A 26,028-nucleotide genomic window follows, 5' to 3' on the forward strand; every position below is an offset into this window, starting at 1 on the left:
TCGAGTTACCGCAGCTAAAAAAAATACGCGTCGATTATTTTTGGACTGCTTTATAAGTGTGCAAAGTTTCATCAAAATCGAAGCCGGACCGTTCGCGAACATCCCTTGTAAGTTACTAAGATATTTTAAAAAGAATTGTGGTAAAAGAGTGTAGATACAGTTAATTGAGAAGGAAAGAAAATGCAGATTATATGGATTAGAGGATAGGACTGTGGACGTAGAGAAATAGCAGTAGGAAGAGTATGACAGGTAAACGTAGGAAGAATTTTAGGAGAGGAAGGCCAAGGTGAAGGCTGGTTGAAGCGTTTGGAGAATAAGATAAAAGGGCGTGTTTAAAAGAACCAAAGAAATTTAAGGCCAAAGAGTGCCGTGTGAAAGTCATTTTAAGTTTCAAGAAAGATGAGATGATATGTCGTATTATGTTATTTTGTTTTGTTCAAAGTTTATTCATTAGCGAATATGGTATGTGGAGGAATACATATATGGGAATGTATGTGTAGGTGGATTGCATGCATATTTGTGTATGAATGTAAGTGTGTTTGGCGCAAACAATTTTCTTTATTAGTTTACTAGAGTTAATTAGTTAAATTAGAGTAAGAATAGAAGGAATTAAAACGTGATACAAATGCTATAACGTGAAAACAGGATCTTTGTAATCTATATGGAAATCAATATTTATTTATCTATCATAAGATAAGTTACTGAATTGCTCGTATCAGCAAAAAGATGTAAAATAGTTTTCGATTTGCTGTAAACAAAAACATTGTAGACAAAAGTATGTTCATCTACCCGTGCAAGCAAGACTATTTGCAACTAGAAGAGGCTGGGGGCTATCGTAAAACATTAAATATCCTAAAATATACAGGGCGTTTGGCCATCCCTGGGAAAAATTTTAATGGGAAATTCTAGAGGCTAAAATGAGACGAAAATCAAGAATACCAATTTGTCGATTGAGGCTTCGTTAAAAAGTTATTAACGTTTGAAGTTCCGCCTGTAGAACGGCAATCTGGGAACAGCTGCGTGCGCGCGGAAGGTTGCGGCAGGCCAGTGGGAGTGGTTCTCATGCAGCATGAAAAATTCTACTTACCGACGTTATCGACACTCGCCTCATATAACATAATCGCGGTGCGTGTTTATTTAATTGCATAGCGGTTAGTGCCCGAAAGGATTATTTGTGATCACTCGCGGACACCATGGACAATTGTGGGGCGTGTATGCTCGCGTGTGGGTGATCTTTGTGCACAACATTGGGTATTGGAAGTGGCATTCGTCTTCTCTCTGTGAAAATTTCGTCGGTCGAGTTTTGATATGCCCTTCTGGATTTTCATAAGACAGGTTGAATCTCATTCAACGTAAAGTGTTCGCGTTTCCATAGGTGGGTACAAAAATCTAAGGCTATCGATAGCATCGGTAAGTAGAATTTTTCATGTTACATGAGAACCACTTACACTGGCCTGCTGCAATCTTCCGCGCACATGCAGCTGTTTGCAGATTACCGTTCTACAGGCGGAATTTAAACGTTAATAACTTTTTAACGAAGCCTCAATCAACAAATTGGTATTCTTGATTTACGTCTTATTTTGGTCTCTAGAATCTCCCATTAAAATTAAAATCTCCCATAGTGTAAAATGACGTTTGAAACACATCCCTTTACCATAGCAGTGTAGGTACGTAATAAATATCTGCATAATGAGGAAAATAACTTTTTATACCGTTTCAAGCAACTAATATGATTTCCTAAAATTAAATTTGTGACTCTCGACTCAGGGTGTGGAACGGTTGTAACACTTTCTCTGCTTCCTATGTTTTACTAATAACTTGGATATTCTTTCATGCACAACAAAATGACTAACTCAATAATGTCAAATAAGTATGTAATATGTTCGTATAAAAATTGTTATTGCGAGTGTAATAGTTTTTACGTAATGGTATTCTAAAGTTACATTATTTGATATGTCACAACCACGTAGAAAGATAATTTTGAAAGAGCAATGATCATGTATCGATGATACACGAATGCACGGTGTAAATGCAGATATATTTCGAAGGCACAATACGCAAGATACTAAAATAATTTAAAATGTGTGTCTTATATATAACATAGCGATTTAACGATACCTTTGTTTCCTTCGTTGCTACATGCCAGACTCGTACTGTTTGGTCATTCGAGCAACTAGCAATCAGTTCTCCACAGGGACTGACTCTGGCCATCCGTACCCATTCTCTGTGACCCGTCAATGTCTTAACACAATAACCTGTCGCCACTTCCCAGATTTTTATGGTTTTATCCCTAGAGGCGCTCACTACGAAATCTCCTTGTGGCACAAATGCAACGGAGCTGACACTGTGATCGTGTCCGTGCATGGTTTTCACGCAGGCGAATGACTGGTGAAAGTCCCACAACTTAATAGACATGTCCGCACTGCAAGAGACTAACAGTTTACCGGAGACGTCGAATGAAACGTCCTGCACGCTGTCAGTGTGTCCCTTCAACGTTCTTTCAAATTCGCCGCTTTCGAAGTCCCACACCTGGTCAAACAATAGCAAATTACAAGTCCAGTTTCAATATGAATTAACGAGACTAACTTGCAAGACGACAAGTAGAAACAGGCGAAAGTAAGTGGTTGCTATCAAAAAATGAATATTGCAAGTACCCCCGGACATCACTTTTTTTAACTTGTCATCGTTGTTACCATAAATTGTATACGTGATACTAGTTAAGAAGACATTCATAACCCCTTGATAAGAAATATTATGTCACGCTGTAGATTTAATTTACATTTTATACCATAGATACAGTTTTTGCACTCTAAATTAATTTTTTTGCATATCATATTCACCTTTTTGGAAATAAAATTCAAATTCAATCAAGTTCTAAAAACTTGTTTTCTTAACACTAAATTTATGAAATCCGTGAGTTCTAAGTGACAAATATCATTTGTTAACATTTTAGCTTGAATTTGAATGATCTAATAAAATTATTGTATACTGCAATTAAAAGAAACCCCGTATTTTAATTAAGCCGTTTCAATAAAAAAGTCAATGCCCCTAAATATAACGTTAAAAATAACAGTGTGCCACATACATATAGGTAACGATAGAATAATAGTATCTATACTTCGAAACAAAGACAATAATCTATGTTCTGTATTATTGCAAAATGAAGACAATTCCAAAAATTAATCAATTTTGTATGCTTATGCCATTAAATATCTAGTATTGTTGGCGTCCGTACTAAACTTAACTTATTATAGGATTATAAATTAGAAAATAACATGAAAATCGCGAATAAACATAAATACAATTACAATAATCAATCATTCTGACGTTTTGTAAGAATAGTGTGTAGTTTCATTTTCATTCTTTAGTTTATAAAGTTGAAATTCAACACGATTCCTCGATAGTTTTATACCTTACAGAAGCATAAATTGAATTGTACTTCGTGTCTTTAATGAAAAATTGTGTTTAAGTCACATCTCATATTTATATCCAGTGTCTAACATTTGATGGAATTAGTGTCTACCTTAATCTTTTGCGGACAATTACAGTATATACAGGGTGAACTGGAAATCGTAGTACAACCAGGTAGGGGATGATTTTACATGAAAAAAAAGGAAAACAAAATTTAAAAGAAAACAACATTTTCTTCCCCGGAACTCTGTTTTCGAAAAAATCATTAAAATTTGTTCAACTTTGGAAACGATTTAATACAGTTTGCTTGTCATGTATTCTACTATTGCAAAGCAAACTGTTACGCAGCCTAATAAATTATGACTCCCATTGTAAACTGAACTGTGTAGTCACGTTTTCATTGCTGTCACGGTTTGTAAACACTATCTCGAGCAGAGATAACCACAGTAGTTGAATACATGATACGTTTACAAAGTTGAATAAACTTGAAAGTCGATTTTCTCGAAAATGGAGCCCCGGATGAGAACATGTTACACTATATTGTTTTCTTTTCTTTTTACGTAGAGTCACTCCTTCCCTGATTGTACTACAATTTCTAACCCATCCTGTATATGTCTGCATAAATTATCAATGTGAAATTCATAATAAAGAATGATATTATTAATCAGTAAACATAATTTAAAAAGTCTTTTGTAACAGTTCAGAATTTCAGATCTCGAAGCCCTATGGAAAAGATATTACGTATTAAAAAAGTAACATGATAATGTTAAATGACACTAACTAAAAAACACCGCAAAGGGTGTAATATGAAATTGCTTCAAAGAAATGGTGACAATATTAGTAAATCAGTTTCTGTGGAATAGCGTATACCATATATCTCTACATCATTCGATGATTTATCTCACCAAAAAATGAAATAAATAATTCTAATAAAAATGTCAAAATTTGATGGGTCTATAACAATAGATTCCTTTCGAAATAGCAACCATTTAGTTTCGCCAGCTTCCTGTTCATTACCCCGTTCGTGTTTGAGAAGTGTGATTCTTTTACCTTAATGGTGGCATCTTCGCTAGCAGACACTATAAGACTAAAAACTGGATGAAAAATAACTCTGTTGATAGGAGCTCTGTGTCCAGTGAGACTGTACTTTTCAGGTGGCCTTGGTATCCATTCAGACGGCGATCGTTTGCTTCGTGTCGGTGCTCCTTCGATGAATTCTTTCTCTGCCTCGGAGAGTTTGGATTCCAGTTCCATTACCTGCGGTTTAGTAAACAATTCATTAACATTTCAATCACGCGATCTTGCCTGGCGTTTCATCACACCGTTGTTATACACGAAGTTATTATAAGTAACCATGAAGCAAGTGTTCCTTAACTATGCTGTCCTCCTTGGGTTTATATAATCCGAAATAAAATTAGAATTGTTATAAGTATTGTGTTTCTTAAGATTTCTTTTATATATTTTGTGATGTTATGTTTTTGATGTTACCTAAAGGAACTCGTGTTTCTAATGTAAAGGAAACACGTGGCATGAATACAAACATGTAGTCTAACTCACGGAAATTGCTGGGTTAAAGTATTCTACGAGTTCATGCAAACACTTTGTGGATTCTAGAGCAAATTCAAAAAGAAAAGTTACACGAATCTTGCAAATCTATGTATGTCTCCATGAATTTGAACACACTTATTATACAAATTGCAAATTCTTTCCTTGTAACGGTTCACCCTTTATCTAATAATATTTAAATAATTCCAAATGAAGAAATCTGAAAGATTCTAATCAAACAATGGTGGCGGGATGCATGGTGTAAGAACGTTTTATTATTTTATTCACAAGAATTATTGCGAATCAGACTTATAATGAGTTGAAAGTTTCATTCAAAATTAGCTCCATAATATAGTAACGCTTTACATGAATGCTTGACAAATGTCAGTTACACTCTCCGCTAAATAGCATCAAAAGGATCTAATGCGCATGGTACACATAGATCTCTTCGTTTCATGTAACTTTCTTTCCTTCTAAATAAAAACTCACCAGTATTGATGTATATTATGAAACGCAGTTAATACGAAATGCAAAATGTATTAATATAGAGTCCCAAATGGTATAATTTTGTTACCTTCTTTTGCAAGCGTATGACCGAGGTCCATTTCTTCTCCAAAAGACCTCCATACTTTCTCTCCACCTCCCCAGGCATATCGGCTTCTTTCTTGAACGCCTCAAGCGCATCTTGATAACCATTGGTGCTGAGGTAGTCCGCGATCGCCTTATTTCTGAAAAAAAAAAAAAAATAAATACATTTATTAGTCTTTGATAATTACACGTCCTAGCATAACATCTTTCGATGAAACCAATCGCAAAATTGCCCGTAACCATGCATTACGAATCAGTTTCAAGCTTTAGTAAGTAAACATTTTTTGCCCTAATTCAAGATATGACTTTTGGTCGCATATCGAGTTTCAGGAATTTTAGGATTTACAAGTAAATTTATACACTACTGATATTTTATATAAAAGTTACTACAATGTACATTTACATACAGACTCTATAATTACGGAGCAAGGTAATACAATGACCTATAACGTAATATTAAAAATAACATAATTCATATTATCAATTATTTCCACAATAATTTGCATTCACATGGTGTCAAAAGATACCCTTTGGTTAAACAATTTTAAAAAGTTTAGGCAGATAAGTATCGATATTTTGGGGTGTATTTTTTCCATTATTTAACGATTAACCAAAAATTTGTATACAATTTCATAAATTTCTGTCACTTCAAACCTTTTGTCAGCTACATAGATGTAATATGCAACAGTTTAATATACAAAAAGCTTTTACATTTGTTTCTCGAATACACTTTCGTCACATTTATAAAACATATTTTTTACTCATATATTAACTACAACGGTATTATTAATTAAACTTGGTGTTAACAAAATTTTAATTTGAAAACTTGAGCGTAAATAACAGGGAATATTCCGACAATTAAAAAAGAAGGAATATAAACAATAAAGGAAATTATATTTAAGGAAAAAGTCCAAACGATAAATAAAGTTCAAGGCAAATGACTTGCCAGATACGTCGAATCCTCAGATAGCAATAAACATTGTGCTTCAACATTGAAAATCTCACAAACTATTAACTGCTGGTTCGCAAAATTATATATACTTCAATTCTGTGTAATTACTCAATAGTCATCAATACGCCTATTTTTAGAAACTAGAACTTTAAACCATCAGAAAACAGGAATTTTTAAACCATTAAGGAATTAATACAAAACGAACACATATAGAAGAGACAAGCTAATTGTCACTAATGTTGGTTAATCGTAAAAATCTCGTCAAGAAAAAAGTTGCATGGTCGTTTTCATAATACAATGCCTCTGAGATATAAAGAATAAGAAAAAACTAATTTTTACATCGTTATATTTAGTCGTTCGGTCCATGCAACTGTATTCTAATATTTCTAAGTATGCCAGTGCACTAACGTATGAATTTTCATATAAACTGATATCGATGCAATACAATTTTTCTACGATGTTACCAACGACTCACATAGTTTCGGAGGCGTTGGATAATGATTTTCTCTGCCAATCCACGAAGCATAATTTTTAATAATTAGCATGTTGTCATTATAGAGTCACGATTTTTGAATTTTCAACGCTTGTGGAAATACTCGAGTTGCTCTTTTAGGCGTCTCACCTTGCAAACAGTGTACGAAATTTCTATAAGAATGATTTATTACCAAAAGTTCATTAGTTCTATAAATATATGATAATAATATGTGAAAACCTTACGAATACTGTCGTATCATTACTATGAAACAGTGCATGTAAACAAGCTCGCGTGTTTTCACTTTAGGAACAGAAATATTTAAATTTTTACAGAGGCAAGAATGCAATTCATATAAGAATAGTATATGTATTTTTTTGGGGTTTGGTTCATTATAAATACAACAAATATTACCTGCATTTCAGAAAAAGTATTGAAATTAAAATACAAAATTTTTGCAAATAATCCCTCTTGTATTAGAGGAAAAGTCTTGAATTCTGAAGAGAAAATAAAAATAGACGCATACCGCGATACAGAATCCTCCATTTGAGAAATAGTAAACAAACTTATTAGAACTAGTACATTACATGACAAATATGGCAAAAATCATTACACAGGTGGTGTTGACAACACAATTAATAAGTTTTTAGGTTTAATTGTTTAACACGTCTGCCGGTTTGATCATTAATACAAGCACAAATTTCGTTTTCGTTTCATTTACAATTTTCGTGGTGGTGGATTCATTTGGAGTGGGAAAATAGGTAGATAAGCGCGGTGATTACGAGAAGGACTGGAACAGTCGCGATCCGGTCGGGAGACGGCATGTTAGTATCGAAGGATTGGAAGGTCGAGCGGCCTCGGCCTGTGTTGTGCCATAGCGATTTGTTTGTTGATTAATTTTGGCACGTTCCCTGGCTGTTCGGGCGTGTATCGGCATCTTTAATTTGGTATATTATAATTCCCAATACTCGTGCTCCGATGTCGACTACTGCGTCATTGTTCCCTGGATGGACGGTACAATGTCGCGTAGACGATTGTTGAGCGTTCCTCGCAAGTGGTGCCTTGCGAGGTCGAGTGCATGGGTGAACTCGATGGCAAGAGTTCCGGATTTGGTTTTGGCATTAATCGGTGGTCACCATGACAATATGGTAAAACTGTCAAATCGCTAATGGGACGGCATTCGGGGTCGGCACGCTGATCGACTTTCGAATACCTAAGAGATATAAGTTAAGGAACAAGAAATTGTAAAATTCCTGAATAAATCTATGACATACAAAGTATTGCCTGTTTTGTCTGTACTCCCATCTGATCCCTGCTCCCTTTCGCCCGTGGGTCGATGGTAAACAGGTGGCAAGACAAAATTGACACGGCATGATTAGTCTAGTATTTTTAAAAAAATAACGAATAATAGTACAACTGCTAATGAAGTAACAAAAGTTTTGCAATTATCAATATCTACAAAATATGTGCAATATTACATTAAGCTACACGATTAAAATGAATTAAACATATAACGAAACCATCTCTTACTCAGAAAGGCATGACTGTAAGATTACAATTCACGAAAAATCACATGACCTAGGATGAAGGATTAAATATATTTGTAATATTTTTCGATGAGAATAAATTTAATCTGGATGAACCTGATGAATTTAAACATTATAGGCATGATTTACGCAAAGTTGAAACCGTAGATATAAGTAGAAATTTTGGCGGTAGAACTTTAATGGAGATGATAGCATTTAACTATAATTTTAAGCAAATAAATGTATCGATATTTTCGAAAACATTTTGATTTTCTTTATCGAAAAAAATCACGAAGACAATTTTATTTTGCAGTAAAATATAACGCTAAAAGGACTTAGAAATTTTTCTATTTTGAACCCAGTAGAAAATTTTTGAGGTGTTTTATCACATGCAATATACAAAAATAAGAGACAATATAATGACATTAAGCAGTTAGAGAATTCAGTAAAATACGAGTGAAACCAAATAGGGAAATCAACATTACAAAAATTAGTTAATATGTGAGATATAGATATGACATTACAAAATATTTGAAATAATTAAACATAATTGTGGCAGTACCAGTTACCAACATTACAAATTTAGTTTCTTGAAACAGATTTAAGTGTACTTTCATTACTCTTCTGTATATTAAATAGTAATATTTACAACAGAAATAAAATTTTCTAAACTTTATAGATTATTTCTTTGCTTTCTATTATTCTCTAATTACTTCTTAACATTTCTTTATTATTATTATGAAAATTCTTGCCAGTTTCATTCAAAATAGTCAAATTCTTATTGAAATTTCATCCACTGCAAAACTTTCTTTATTTCTTTATTCTCAGTGTACACAACAACACACCGATGTTTTCTCCGTTCACACCATATATACTTTACTTTTCCTCGCTTCAATTGTTTCAAAGGTATGACAATTTACCTGTCATACGTTTACGAACAATCGTTTCTCCCAAGAATATTAACGAACCTAGAATTATAGTAGACTCCGTAGAATTCTCGATAATGACATTTTAGTAACAACTGTTCGCAATGTAAGCAGGTACAATAGAGGCCACAGGTTGAGTACGTGGGAAAGAGATTGAAAGTCGGGCAAAATTATGCCGGGGTGAAAGGCCTGAAGTCGGTCGTTCGTCTCTGTTCACCCGCTTCCAGGTGATAGTATGTAGCGAATTATCACCGTCAGTTTTGTCTCGCGGCGTTTGTCTTTGGCAAACAATATCAACAACAGAGATGTGCGATCGATTCTCCCCAAACAATCTAGGACTGGTCGTTTTACTAAACGAGTCGTCACAATAAATCATCTCCGCATTGGAGACGCCTTCGTCTTCAATATTCGATACCATGTTGGCCATTTTCTTAACTTAAACGCTCGTTTGATTCGACTAAGGAACTCATTAAAGACGAATTCTCCTGTAACAGGTTCAAAAACTCGATTTTTTCTACTTCTCATATTTAATCTTACTGATTAAATCAAAAATACATTTTGAATATAAATTCCCAAAATTTTAAGGTTGAATGTCCAAAAGTAACTGAGTTACAAACCATTTTGTGAGACGTGTCAAAGAGAAAACCAACGAGCAATAGGCGTATCTTACAATTTAATTAAAAACTAAACACGTTTTTCTCAAAATAGGATAACTCAAAAAGTAATTGACTGATTAATTTCAAGTAGTACAACTCATTCTATTAATTACACATTTTTTCAGAGACTGAACTTAAAATTTTAATTTCTACTATTTTTTTGCATCGATATAAACTTAATTTATCTAAAGAAAACAGGAAATGTAAATTAAGTCGAAGAGATTAACAAGATAGTGGATTAATTAATAAATAATACAAAAAATCGACATGAATGAACTGTTTTTTATCATTTAAATATGTTTCCTTATTTTCTGCCAACAAAATTCATAAATATCAGATAGTTCTAAAGCTATTATACGAGAATCTGTCCTTAATTTCATGGAGACCGCGAAATGCGATGGAAATAATGAATTATAATGCATAAATTTCACGCATCAGGGGTCGTTCGGGCGACGTGATCGTCTTCTGTAGCGAAAACGATCCCTTTACACTCTCTTTGACTCTTCTTTTTCTATGAACCTTAACACACTTGTCAGCAGGTATCACATATAGGAGATATAAGGTTTCTCATCGTACGACGCGTGCACGAGAAATACACCGTAACTTTCAAGCCATGGAACATGTCGTAAAAACACGTTTCTTAGATTACGGTATCGAATGTTTTATAACTGAAAAGTTCGAAATTAATTACGCAAAAATTGTACTTCGGAAAATTCTTCAATTTTTTCCAATTACAGCTATTAACGATTACTATTATAATAACAAGAAATTCTTCCGATAGCATACGATTATTAACGTGCTATTCCTACGAGATATGCGCAATGGTATAAATTTATTGTGTCCGTCGAAGACTCCTAATCTGATTCGTTTCATGACGATAGTAATCTTATGCTTTTTTCATCTTTTGATAATGTAAATTATATTTCATAATAATGTATGTATCTGCAAAATACGCCGTTAAAATTATTAAATAAGATGTATTATATTAGTATAAATTATAAATTGTTTCATAGAATTTATTTCCCTGTATCGCTCTCTAATGAGATAATAGAAAAATAATTATACTCGTCTTAACAAACGACATAAATGAGTTACACCACTATCGAAATACATAATAGTAAAAATGTAAAATGAATCGATATAATACAAAAGAAACTGAAATTTTCATTTAGGCTACTTTCATAATCACCAACGCAAATATTTCTGTTTTGTATTTATTATTTATCTAATAAGTATAATGCATCTATTTTGTATTGTATTACAAAATTTATTAAACAAGTATTTGTACTTATAATTTTTAGCCTCCAAATATCACACTTTTTTTCTAAATAAATTATCAACAGAATGTATAAAACCAACTACTTTATTTGCACTTTTTATGACAAAGACCTAGAAGTTTTACGGTAGCCACTTACTTCCGTCCTAGATATTTAATCCAGCCATTACTAACACAATTTTAATCAATGTATCAATTGCTCATTCCTTAACCTAACGATTTCAGTACGTGGAAAATACTAGAAGGTTTACATATTTCTCTAGAATATTTTCTAATTTAAAAAAATGCTTCAGTAACCCTCTTCTTTTAGTATTTCGTTTAACAATACAAATATGATGTACATAAATACATGTAATAGATAATTTGTTGTTTTACATTTTGTATAAGGTTTGGTTTTATACTTTTAACAAATAGTATATATTAACATCACTATAGAGCCTAATAGATTCTGCCATTAATACTGTAACCATTTCCCTGAAATATACAGGGTGTTCGGCCACCCCTGGGAAAAATGTTAATGGGAGATTCTAGAGGCCAAAATAAGACAAAAATCAAGAATATCAATTTCTCGATTGAGGCTTTATTAACAAGTTATTAAAAGATTAAATTAAAAAATTTCAAATCGTTCTGAAAAAAGTATTTTTGGTTGCGGGGATCAGTTACAGTCATTTTTTATGAATACACATACCCTCGAAATCGTACGCACTTTCGAAAAAAAAATTCCTTATCGAAAATATAATTTTAAACAAGAAATGTCACTCCAAAATTTCATGCGAATCTTTAAAATGTCATAACTCCTGAACGGATTGGACAATTTTAATGTTTAAAAAAGCAAACTACGCGTATTTTGGTGGAGAATATGTACAAATTGCAAAAATATCCGAAAAGTTGATCCTTGAAACCGCAAAATAAGAAAAACCCCATAAAAATGGTCCAATTTTCAAACAGCCATAACTCCTACAATAGCGAATATATTTCACTGAAACTTTTTTCTGAAATAGAGCTCATGGGTACCTACAAAAAGGCATTAAACAACTTTTCTCTAGGGCGTCAAACAAAATTACTAAAAATCAAAAACGAATTTTTAAGAAAGATCGACAGGAGGTAGGTGCTGAAATTTTTTGACAGAATTAAAATATTTCAAATCGTTCTGGAAAAATTATTTTTGGTTGCAGGGGTCAATTACAATCATTTTTCGTGAATAGACATACCCCCGAAATCCTGCACATTTTCGAGAAAAAAATTCAGTACGAGCGGAACTTTAAACTTTAATAACTTTTTAATGAAGCCTCCATCAACAAATTGATATTCTTGATTTTCGTCTTATTTTGGCCTCTAGAATATCCCATTAAAATTTTTCCCAGGAGTGGCCGAACACTGTATAAGAATTGAAATGAGGAAATATAATATTTTACAGCATTTTGAATTGTAAAGTAGTTTCAAGCAAAGCATACATTCGAAGACTGTAACGAACATGTAAATGGAAAAAGTGTATTGGAATAAATTAGACTTTACAATAGCACTTTATAGGTCAGTGTTTCTTAAATACCATTTCTATTTAACTATTTCTCGAAAAAAAAGGAAAACAAAATTATATCAAACATTTTATTTCATTCAAACGGTTTCTTATATTTTAATTTTACCTTTTTTACGATATTGTTTATAAAATCAATGTACATTAATCTTTTTGGAATTTATTTGTTACTATTTAATATTAACTTAATATTTTTATTAATGAAAAGTACGAAAATTAGTACTACAAACAAAAAATACAAGAAAATTTACTATCCTTTATTAATTTTTCATAGGCAAGGTAAAAATTAATAAGTGTGTTATAAAAAACAAAATAATGTAACTAATGAATTATAAGAAATTGAGCCACCTGAAATTTAATGTAGCGAATGATCTGAAATTGAGTGGAGAATATCAGTTCTAACTTTGACAAATTTAGAATTTAATCAAATAAACTAATTCAACTATATAATACGTTTCTTTTTTTTTATTCTGAGAGCTTGTGGACTTTCACCAACACATTTGCGTATCTTCAGAAGTCCATGGACCACAATTTGAGAAACCCCGTTTAAGAGTTACATTCCTCTAACGTTTTTGGACAAGTTCTTTTTGATGTTGATAAACGAAACTCGACTTCCTCTCCACGCGATTCACAAAATCTCACCTTTAAAAGGTTATCTCTTTCTCTATAAATTACTGATACCGATACTCATATTCATATAGAGACTAATATACTTCATTTTAGGAAACTGCGTTTGTCTACAGATGCTGTGAGTTTCTATCCACGTGTGAAAAGGCTACAATTAATAATTAGAGGTGTAAGATAGAAAAAGAAATTGCGTTTTGTCCCGTGTTTTGTGAGTGATAGTTTGTGATAAGGATAGCACTCGAATAATTGCGAGAATGAAGAACGTGGGACACGCAATTGTTTGGAGAATACTGAATGATGAGGAGCTGTATCCGTACTACATACAAAGGGTGCAAGGACTTACTCATACTGGCTTTCTATCACGAATGACCTTCTGCACAATGTTGTTGCAGATTTGTATTGCAAATTAGAATTTTTTACATACGATATTATCTACTGGTGATGCTCTATTTACCAGAGACTACAGTTACTCCTACTCGTATATTATGAGTATATAGGGTGTTCGGCCACCCCTGGGAAAAATTATAATGGGAGATTCTAGGAACCAAAATAAGAGGAAAATCAAGAATACCAATTTGTTAATTGAGGCTTTGTTAAGAAGTTATTAACGGTTAAAGTTCCGCCTGTAGAACGGCAATCTGCGAACAGTTGCGTGCACGTGATAGTGATTCTCATTCAGCATGAGAAACTCTACTTACTGACGTATCGACAGTCTTACAGTTTTGTGAATGAGAACCACTATCACGCGTACGCAGCTGTTCGCAAATTGCCGTTCTACAGGCGGAACTTCAAACGTTAATAACTTCTTAACGAAGCCTCGATCAACAAATTGGTATTCCGGATTTTCGGCTTATTTTGGCCCCTAGAATCAACCATTAAAATTTTTCCCAGGAGTAGCCGAACATCCTGTACAATTTTAATTTCTTTCTGTAAAATAGTCAGTACCACACTATACTATTGCTATCTTTAAAGCAGTTTTATTTTTTCATAATTAAAAAGCAAAGAAAAGACAAAAAGAGAATGCAACTAACCATAAAAGCTATGTCTCCGTCGTATTCGTACAGTCCATATGTATTTAACATAAAGGGTGTTCAGCTACCCCTGGGAAAAATTTTAATGCGAGATTCTAGAGGCCAAAATAAGGCAAAAATCAAGAATACCAATTTGTTGATGGAGGATTCGTTAAAAAGTTATTAACGTTTAAAGTTCCGCTCGTACTGAATTTCTTTCTCGAGAATGCACAGGATTACGGGGGTATGTCTATTGACCAAAAATGATTATGATTGACCTCTGCAACCAAAATTAATTTTTTTAGAACGATTTGAAATTTTTTAATTTTGTCGAAAAATTTCACACTTCGAATTTTTTTCTAGAAAGTGGGTATGATTTCGGAGTTATGTCTATTAACGAAAAATGATTATAATTGACCCCCGCAACCGAAAATAATTTTTTTAGAACGATTTGAAAAAATTGTTTTTCGTCGAAAAACTTGGGCACCTACCCCCTGTCGATTTTTCTTAAAAATTCGTTTTTGATTTTTAATAAATTTGTTTGACGCCCTACAGAAAAGTTGTCTAATACTTTTTTGTAGGTACCCATAAGCACTACTTCAGAAAAAAGTTTCATTGAAATATATTCACTATTGTAGGAGTTATGGCCGTTTGAAAATTGGACCATTTTTATGGGGTTTTTCTTATTTTGCGGGTACAAGGATCGACTTTTCGGATATTTTTGCGATTTGTACATATTCTCCACCAAAATATGCGTAGTTTGCTTTTTTAAACATTAAAATCGTCCAATTCGTTCAGGAGTTATGACGTTCTAAAGATTTGCATGAAATTTCGGGGAACCATTTTTGGCCTCAAATTAGATTTTCGGTAAGGAATTTTTTTCTCGAAAATGCGTACGATTTCGGGGGTATGTGTAATGACCAAAAGTGATTGCAATTGACCTCTGCAACCGAAAATAATTTTTTCAGAATAATTTGAAATTTTTTAATTTAATTTTTTAATTACTTTTATGGCCTCTAGAATCTCCCATTAAAATTTTTTCCAAGCGTGGCCAAACACCCTGTATATTTCAGGGATTTTTCATATCATACATAAAACAAACTACAATTAATTACTATACTTTTGTTTAAAAATAAATATAAATTGTTAACAAATAATATTGTGAGTTCTATGACTGTAAATATAAAATCGGAAATCCGTCAAATTCACGTGTTTCGTAAATTTAGTGCTAAATAACTATACTATAGATGTTTACTCCTTCTATCACTCCCTATTGCAACATATTTGACAATAGTTCTCTAACTTCATCTCGACGGTAAATAGATAAACACCGCGACGCTTGCTTAATTGGGGAATAGTTGTCAATATCAATTTTGTGTTGTATCAATTTGCATTTCCCTACTTAATTACTATCCTCTGCAAAAGCATCTCCAAACTCCAACAAAAGATTCTGAACTAGTTAACTATTGCATACTTGGGCATCCACATTTGTTTTTCCTGTCAGCAGAGTCGTGTCACGTACTGTCGAATTTCCCTCGGACGAAATTCTACTTCTGACACCATTGTAATGGTAGTCGATCAAATTACTACGACACAACATCGAAACACAGAGACACTACGAACAATAGAAATATCTATTTATTTAAAAGCAAACTGTCACGTCTATGATCTTTGTTGCACCGCAAACGACTCTCCTTCCTTGTTTGTTGCTTGTCCTATCAATAATCAATATCTGCCTATCTCAATATGTATACATATCCAGAGATACATTAATAGCATTGTATATCATATACAACAATACCTTAGAAACAAAATGTACACGTATGTTCTAGTATTCCTCTCCAATGTAAGCTGCCATTTAAATTTGACCTTTTTTAGGTGCAAATCTAGCACACGTTGGTAAAAATATATTGAAGCAAATGTCACCTACTTCAACTACAAATCATTATTCTCGTATTACGTGTAAAGTTGAAATTTAAAATTAGAAAATAACTGTTTCAAGAAACCTAATGTATTATTTAATTCGATAATTAAAAATTCATCTATAAAGAACCGTGTTATTGCGAGAAACTTAACCACATGAAATTTGGGGGTACGTTCTGAATTTAGGTATATATTTACATTTTACATGTATTATTTTCATACAGCATCGCAAAAAATGCCCGAGAGTATTTGTAATAAACAGAGTGCAAAACTTCAGAGATATATTTCTTTCAAATTTTCTCCGCTGATTATATGTAATCTGTAAATCTGAAGCATTATTCTTAATTGTTTACGTGACGCTTTGTACAAGCGATTATTTTTTTACGCATTTAGAATCACCAGTAATCCCAGATATGAAATAGACGAGGAATAAATTTCAATAGACAACCGACGTTGTTTTTTTTTTTTCATCAACCGCTCATTAAGATTTAACGAAGCACGTATGGCCATGCAAGATAATGCGAATTAATTTCACTGCAATGAAATTCATCGATGTAGTTTATGACTTTTAAGTGGAAATTGCAACTCTAATTACAATTGTATAAAAGTCTGAATAATAAGATACAGCCTTTAGAAAGTGAGTCTGGTTCCGATCTACGAAAGTCTTCCACTTCTAACCAATTCTCTTTTTTTTTCAATTAAGGTGGAACAAAAAACTGGAACAAGAAATAGAAAAACATATTTTCTCAACAGTATAACATACCAAACGCGTATCCAAGTAACGTATTATTATTCTAAGTGGATGTCGATCATATTCAAATCAAGGTTTGAAAACTGTTATAATATAGATTTAGGTTCTTGAAACAATTATGAAGAACTTTTATTCTAAATAATTATTATAAAGAACCTAAATTTCGGGCTATATCGGTTTAAGTTCTTGCATTAGCTCTCAATATAGGTTGTATAATCGCTTTTTTTAGGTTCTAAATACAAGCAACATTTACACTACAATAAATAAATGCAATAAATATTTTCTGTCCTCGATAGTCAAGTTTATTTATCTTTTCACGATATTTGTCACATGTACTTGCACTATATAAATTCAAAACCATTTTACAATTATAGTAAATTGTATAATGTGGTTATAAAATCTATATGAGAGCTGATGCAAGAATTTTAATTTAAACCAACATAGTTCAACTTTTAGGTTCTTCGTATCAGTTATTGAAAATAAAAATTCTGCAAACAGTTTCGACCAGAACTATTATATAACGGTTTGAAATAATTATTTTCGAAATCTTTTCAAGCTCTGATTCAAATGATTCTCATATACACAATAATTATTTATACACTGATATTACAATCTATCCTGCAACACAATTTCTAAAATTCTGCTATAATATAGGTTTATCTTGTATCAGACATCGAATCACATTTTTATAAAACTTATTTTATAACGTTTTTTCAAAATATGCTTTTAAGAATACGTTCTAAAGCGTTTATTATTGTTATACCCGTATTAACAAATGAATATGAATTTTCGATCAGTGTCATATTATTCAGAATATGGAATTGATTTATTTAATACATTTTATCTGTAATATCTGTAATACAATATGTTAAATAAAATATCTACAGGTGTAACGTGGTCTGTTACACAGTATTTTCTAAAATTTTTTATAACAAAACCGTACGACTTTCTTATATAATTTTTAATACATAATTACCATTTTATGCATATACGTTCTATTTTCGACTAAAGATAATGAGAATTACATATGCTACGTGTGGCTGAATATTGTATTCTAATTACAAGTACTGTCATGTTCTAGATTCTGTTTAAAAAGCTGAAATTCCATGTTAAATCTGATATTTATTGGTGCAAAATTTAGCTAAAATTTAAGTATATTGTCAATTTTATGGTGTCACCTTTTTCGAAAGTAAAGTAGCTCTACAAATAAAATCTTTTCACTACAGAAAACAAGTAGTCTAATGTCTTCAGATCACGCAAGAATTCGCAACAGATTAATTTTGAAACTGAAACTAAATACATATTACAGTTTCTGATGCGCCGTCGCCAAGGTGTTGATCAACTCTGTCAATATTTCATTAACGAGGCGGTATTAGACATCTTATATAATACCGTTGAGTGTATAATGTTTGGCCTATACACATACTGAGTTATCTTATTTTGCATAAAGTAGGTGATCACAATTTCACCAGCATTTTTGTTCTTAACTAATTAAACATTCTTTTTCTAGATAGTAATTTATTCTAGGCGTTATATAAGACCCTCAACTTTCTAAGACATTTGATAATTTTGCTAAATAGGTATTTAGAAACCCTATAAAATGCTTTAAACATTGGCATCGCAAAAATGTAATTACCTACCTCGATTTTAATTAAATTAACGTTGAAATATCATAGTGAACATTATAAAACTATTTCTAATAATATATAGAATACGATTCGTATAATAATTTATATATTTATATGTATCTTCAGATTTTACATATTTTATAAAATACTGTAATAGTGATAATTAACAAATGAATAAAGAAACAATATTTAAATTAAAACATTATTATAAATGTATAACAGTTATTTAAAATAATTGAGACACGTTCTCAATTTACTAATTTTTAATGCTAATCTTCTTCGTAAACATTCTCTATTGGTATGAAAATTCGAGCCTGTGTTCCTTCATTTGCGTTCTACCTAAAAGGAATTGATTAAAATAAACGACTCCATTGCTGCGATGCCTTATCACATGAAACATATCACAGAAACTCGCTGAACGCTATTGTAAAAACTAGTACGAGCAAGTAAAGAGTGAATATGTAAACGCGAACGTAATAGTAAAGCTTTATTTATAATTGATTATATGCTTGAACGAAAATTTCAAACATTAAACAACCGTTATTCCAGTACAAGAACATTTAATATTATCGACGACGTACAAAAATAGATTTAGTAGCCATACTTGTAATTTTGAATAATTGTACAACTACCTTCGTTGAAATACGTATGTTAGAAACAAAATAATACTCTCACCACCGTTTTCCCACTGATTCCCCGTCCATGCAATTTTTTTTAAATTCTTTCTTTTTCTTTTCTGAATTCGTATGTACAAAATACTTTATTTAAAATTTTAAAAATGTATGAAAGAATGTATTTTCATGAAAATATTTTTATTTGATATCAGCTTGAAGTTTTATTTACTATAGAAACAATCACGTGTGAAAAAATATTTTTATTTGTTGTTATTTGAAATACATACATTTTTTAAATTTAAAATTAAAATATTTTGCATATACGAATACAGAAAAGAAAGAATTAAAAAAAAAATTGCATGTACAGGGAATCGAACTCTAATCCGTACAGTCAGTAGTCTGACACGTAATACCTGAGCCACGCCAACTCTTCTTTTTTAGGAGTATCGAAGATTTTTAATTGTAGATATCCCGAAAAATATTGAGTAAGTATTTATTAAATACTTGAGTATTTACGTCCACCTATAAAATGTTCAATAAATACATTTTTGTTATTATTTTGTGAATCAATCTATGTATATTATTGCTTTTGTTGTCTAATAAACTAAAATATGTCAAAAAGTAGTTCCTTAAAACCAATTTGTTTAGTAGTTGTAAGCATTTGTACCACCACAACCATGCTGTGCCAATGCTTATGTCCAGCACTGTACGTACCAAGTTTATGTTTCCTTGTTTTGCAATTAAAATAACGAAGACAGACAATACCAGCGTTCTTATATCTGTCTTGGTTATTTTCAATTGCAAGACAAAGAAAAACATAGAAACGTAACAGCAACGCACCGTTCGTGTGACTCTAGGCTAAGGTAGCTATTATCTCAAACCCATCGCTTGTAGCGATACCTGCATCGCAACAAATATCAGCGTCAGTAGGCCGCTTAACATACAATGATATTTTAGCGCCATTTAACTTCACGACTTTTCTTATAATATATGTACAATGAATATTTCAATCTTCACTTTTATTCTTATTGTTTGTTTCCTGAGAAAAATATGTACTCTGTCTTGTTTATCACGACCGGACATTTCACCGATTGAACGATTTATATTTTTTTTGTAAAAACCAGACAAAATTTTGTATCAAATTCTGGTTAGCTTTCGATGTAAATACAAAATATACAGCAAAGATGAAAGTAGAGAATCTTCAATTTCCACTGTCTTAGAACAGTCTAACAACGCGTATTAAAAGTAATCAAACTTTACTTGCGTGCAACTTCGAAACTATTAATGTTTTTCCATAATTGAGCCACTGTTAGAAGCGGCAAGGTCTCTCCTTTAGAATGGTTTTTGGTTTATGTCGATCCGACTTTCCGTTTTGGAAATATCATAATTTAAATGAAGAAGTGATTTTTAAATTTCCAGTGTATCTCTCTCTCTCTCTCTCTCTCTCTCTCTCTCTCTCTCTCTCTCTCTCTCTCTCTCTCTCTCTTGCACGTGCGTCGTGATAATCATTTTCAAGAATTTACTATTTACTGCTTACTACGAGCACGTGCGGTCAATGACCTCGCGACGTAAACAATGGAAAGTAAACAACCGCTTCGAAGCCTTATATCTCCGGAACTAATTATACTATCGACTCAAAATAAAAATTGTTACATCTCCGGACTTAACTAGGCTATCAATTTCAAACAAATTTCAATTTAAAGGGCTCTTCATTCTCTATTCGATGACAATTAAAAAATTTCAACGTAGTTTGTAAATTTTCTGTACGGAGTTAAAGTACTAAGTATGCACATTTAGGATAAAAGTATTGAATTTTTTTGTAGAAATTTATAAAATACATGCCGGAAAAATAAATATGCTGAGAGGGCTAGTGGTGAAATAACAACAACAACCCAAAGAATTACCCTCAATTATAATATTTATTTTAGTGTCTAAACGTGCCACACGTAGGTATACTATTGTTTTATAACTACGTAGTTTAATCGACTGTGAAAATTGAACTCCTAAAAAGCTATATTGCAGATACAACCAACAACCATTTATTAAACTACCTTTCACTCAAAAGTTTCTTAGAAAACACAATTGGAACACCTAAACCGATAGAAACCGTAAAAATATACACGAACTATATACTAGTCCTAGCTGAAATGATTAAACAAATCCACCCCTTTCTCAAAAAATGAAACATAAGAAACAGACTGCACAAAAAATAGTGCTCCACATTAATCATTAATGAAACAAATAATATAGTGGAATATTAACGGTTTTCACACGCACTACGAACAATTTCAAATACTATTGAATCAACCTGGTCATCTTTTGTCTCCAAGAAACTAATTTTAAAGAATATCAACATCCAGTGGTGAAAGGGTCCTCTACATTCACAAAATTAGAAATTGCGAAGCTTATGCAAGTGGAGGAATATTTGTTGCGGTTTCAGAACGATTCAAGGCTATCGAAATACCACTCGACACAAGTCTACAAGCGATTGCGGTTACTGTCTCACTCCCAAATAAAATACAAATACAGTGATTTCTCGTTAACGTTATAGCGCGAACGTTATCGAAGGAGGTATTGTTTCAGATATTGCTGACTGTTAGATCTATTAGGCTTGATCGCATTGCAGACGAAAATAACAAACACTGAGAGTGAGTAAATTGGGCTATTCTTTTGTATAGTATTTGTAATTCCTTCAACATCAGATCCTTGTGTATTTTTTCTTCCTCATTTTTGAACTTCATTTTTCAACGTTCATCTCGACGTTGCAGTTTCAGGAATTGGTGGGGATGGTTCCGCGAACAATGTCAAAGGAAAAAGTAGCAAACATTAGTAAGGATCTACTGTAACAAATCTAAAAGAACTTCTAAACCAACTTCCATCACTGTTCATATTATTAGGTGACTTCAATAGCCATTGTCTTTGAAACTCGCACAAAACAAGTAGTCGTGGGGAGAACATCGAAAAACTGCTTGAAGACCCAGAAATTGCCCTATTCAATACAGGAAGCCCAACTCATTTCACAAGCAGTACCGGGAAGTTGAGTGCGATAGATCTAACATTCTGTAGCAGCAAATTGGCACAACACATAGAATAGAACACCGTACATGACCTCCACGATAGTGATCATTTCTCAATAAAAATTACATTCGAAGATAAAGTGTTAAACCACGAAATCGATCAGAACAATATAAATCAAGAAATAAACTCACTACAATCATAAAAATAGCAACAGGAATCCTATAAACCGATAAAATCTAAAACCAATAAAAAATGAAGTATGCCATGGTGGAACGATGATTGCCAAGTCGCTATGAAAGAAAGCCACAAAGTCTTTGATAGAGCGAGAAAACAACTTAGAATGGAAAACCTAGTTAATTTAAAAAAATTACGAGAAAAAAGTAAAGGTAGAAAATCACGAAAAACTTACGTGCAATGTAATCATTATGCGTGTGCAAAAAATTCAACAAACATAATTCTCTGTATTAAATGCAAACAATAAATTTATACTTTAGCATGATGTAATTGACACAGCTTTGTATAATTTAATTACACGTATGTTTAGTTATAATTAAAACAAAAATAGATTTGAGGTATTATCGTACCCCACCCGATCTTTAATGTCAGCTTTTAACCTTGGTTCTATGAAGGTTAACGTAATATTGGATCGTCGAATTACAACTCCAATTAACAATATAGACATCATAATTATCTATTGCGTGTTCCCATTCATCGGGTAACTGCCCAATGTCCCTGGCCCAGAGCACAGATGGCTACAAGTCAAAGAACTTGAAGATCTCAGCTTCGAATTGAGACTGATCGACGAATTACTTCTCTCGAAGTGGCTTGAATATGGAAAACAAATGGAAATCCGTTAGAGCAAGGTTAGGTGTATAAAGCATGACTTCTAAGCTCAGTGTCGAAATGGTCTGACGAATCATCTACACGACATGAAAACGTGCATTGTGGAGGAGACAGATATGGTCACGTTTCACTTGCTTTTCACGAATTATCGGTTACAGTGGTGTCGGTTGGGAGCAGTTCGAAGTAGAGTGTTCACAACAGAAGAGGATCCTTTTGTGTAGACCAGCGTTGTGTGTGGGTGTGATTGACATACAGTATCAACTTTCATTCCCAGTGACTACATATATCTCTCAAAAAGTCCTTCCTGTGGGGACAAAGAGGACAAACTGACAAATGCTCACACATGAGGATCTTTCCGAGTCCGTAAGTTGGTGAGAATCGACAAAGCATTTCATTAACATTATTTCTATTAAAGATAGAAACAGTTTCTAAAATTTTAACTTAAAATTGTTTTCCATTTTTAATCATCTTTCCTGAAGAGCATACTAAAAATAACACAATCCATATTAACAATTATTTGTACTGGAAATTTCTTTCTAGTCGAAGTAGGTATGCATAAAATCGCGGTACAAATAGTGTTAAAGAATTTTACAAAGTTTGGACATTTTGCCTCATAGACGAGTGATTTCTCAATTATTTATCATTTAACCAACAAAGTTCATTCTAAATTCACTCTCAGGTTCAACTTTGTAGTTGTGCAAAGTATGAAACGAGGCTCATAAATTCGTATACGTCAATTTTTCCTTGAAAGAAGGATTCTTTTCGGTTGAGCATTTTGTTTTCGCTGAGATATAAAAATAATAAGAATTATTACTAGCACGATCACAACCCAATTACACAGTATATAATTAATATAATTTCAAAAATAAAAAAAATAAAGAAAAAATGTTTCATAGGTACAAAGTTATAAATTTTGGCTTATACAGGGTGTCCGGCCACACCTAGGAAAAATTTTAATGGGAGATTCTAGAGGCCAAAATAAGACGAAAAACAAGAATACTAATTTGTTGATTGAGGCCTCGTTAAAAAGTTATGGAAACATTTCCGGCCACACAGTATATTTTCGGAAAAGAATTTTTTTTCTCGAAAGTACGTAGGATTTCGGGAATATATCTATTGACCAAAAATGGTTGTAATTGACTCCCACAACCGAAAATAATTTTTCCAGGTCGATTTGAAATTATTTAATTTCGCCGAAAAATTTGGACACCTACCCCCTGTCGATTTTTCTTAAAAATTCGTTTTTCATTTTTAATAAATTTGGTTGGCGCTTTACAAAAAAGTTGTTTAATACTTTTTTGTAGGTACTCATGAGCTTTACTTCAGAAAAAAGTTTCATTGAAATATATTCACTATTGTAGGAGTTATGCACGTTTGAAAATTGGACCATTTGTATGGTGTTTTCCTCAGTTTACAGGGTCAAGGAACAACTTTCCCAATATTGTTAGAATTCCTACATATTCTCCACCAAAATACGCGTTGTTTGCCGTTTGAAACATTAAAATTCTCCAATCCGTTCAAAAGTTATGGCAAATAAAGATTTGCATGAAATTTCAGGAAACCATTTCTGGTCTCACATTAGATTTTCGTTTAGAAATTTTTTTCTCGACAATGCGTAGGATTTCGGGGGTATGTCTATTAACCAAAAATTATTGTAATTGACCCCTGTAACAAAAAATAATTTTTCCAAAATGATTTGAAATTTTTTTTTTCCGTCGACAAATTTCACACCTCGAATTTTTTTCTAGAAAGTGGGTAGGATTTCGGGGGTATGTGTATTCACTAAAAATGATTGTAATTAACTCCTGCAACCGAAAATAATTTTTTCAGAATTAATTCAAAATTTTTTTTTTCATCGACAAATTTAGGCACCTACCCCCTGTCGATTTTTCTTAAAAATTCGATTTTCATTTTTAATAAATTTGTTTGACGACCTACGGGAATTTTGTTCCGTACTTTTTTGTAGGTACCCATGAGCTCTACTTCAGAAAAAATTTTCATTGAAATATATTCACTATTGTAGAAGTTATGGACGTTTGAAGATTGGGTCTCTCACTTCACAGTGTTAAGGAACGACTTTCCGAATATTCTTGGAATTTCTACATATTCTTCACTAAAATACGCGTTGTTTGCCTTTGGAAACATTAAAATCGCCCAAACCGTTCAGGAGTTATGATATTTTAAACATTTGCATGAAATTTCGAGGAAACATTTCTGGCCAGAAATTATATCTTCGGTAAGGAATTTTTTTCTCAAAAGTGCGTAGGATTTTGGGGGTATGTCTATTCACCAAAAATGATTCTAATTGACTCCCACAACCGAAAATAATTTTTTCAGAATAATTTGAAATTTTTTAATTTAATTTTTTAATGAAGTCTCAATCAACAAATTGATATTCTCGATTTTCGTCTTATTTTGGTCTGTGGAATCTCCCATTAAAATTTTTCCCAGGGGTGGCCGAACACCCTGTATATGAATAGAAAAATCGATAATGCGTACATACACTTAATGTTTTGAGTTTTGTCATTGGTCCTGAAACTAATTGTAAGTCGACACGGATATCGGTTTCGAGATTGATAGCTCTCTGCGAGAGCAAACAAGCGACGCTTTTTCGTCGGTCTACAGGCGTTTACATCGACGTCGACGCGTGGCCCTCCGTAATCATTTGTTACACCCCTTTAAATATTTGAAACCCTTTACACGTTGGTTTGTATTGATCGTGTCGAAT

General features: G+C 32.5%; 1 protein-coding gene across 1 annotated transcript in view; it reads right to left on the minus strand.

Annotated features, from left to right (window-relative positions):
• Positions 1-26,028, minus strand: part of Lis-1 (LisH and WD40 domain-containing Lis-1) — a 72,237-nt gene that overhangs the window by 13,367 nt on the left and 32,842 nt on the right. The window contains exons 3-5 of the mRNA XM_076779480.1: positions 5,531-5,684; positions 4,462-4,668; positions 2,119-2,529 (exon numbers count right to left, since the gene is read on the minus strand). Coding sequence (XP_076635595.1) covers positions 2,119-2,529; positions 4,462-4,668; positions 5,531-5,684 — 772 coding nt within the window. The remainder of the gene's footprint in view (positions 1-2,118; positions 2,530-4,461; positions 4,669-5,530; positions 5,685-26,028) is intronic.

This window comes from Colletes latitarsis, chromosome 2, assembly GCF_051014445.1.
Source record: "Colletes latitarsis isolate SP2378_abdomen chromosome 2, iyColLati1, whole genome shotgun sequence".
NCBI lineage: Eukaryota > Metazoa > Arthropoda > Insecta > Hymenoptera > Colletidae > Colletes > Colletes latitarsis.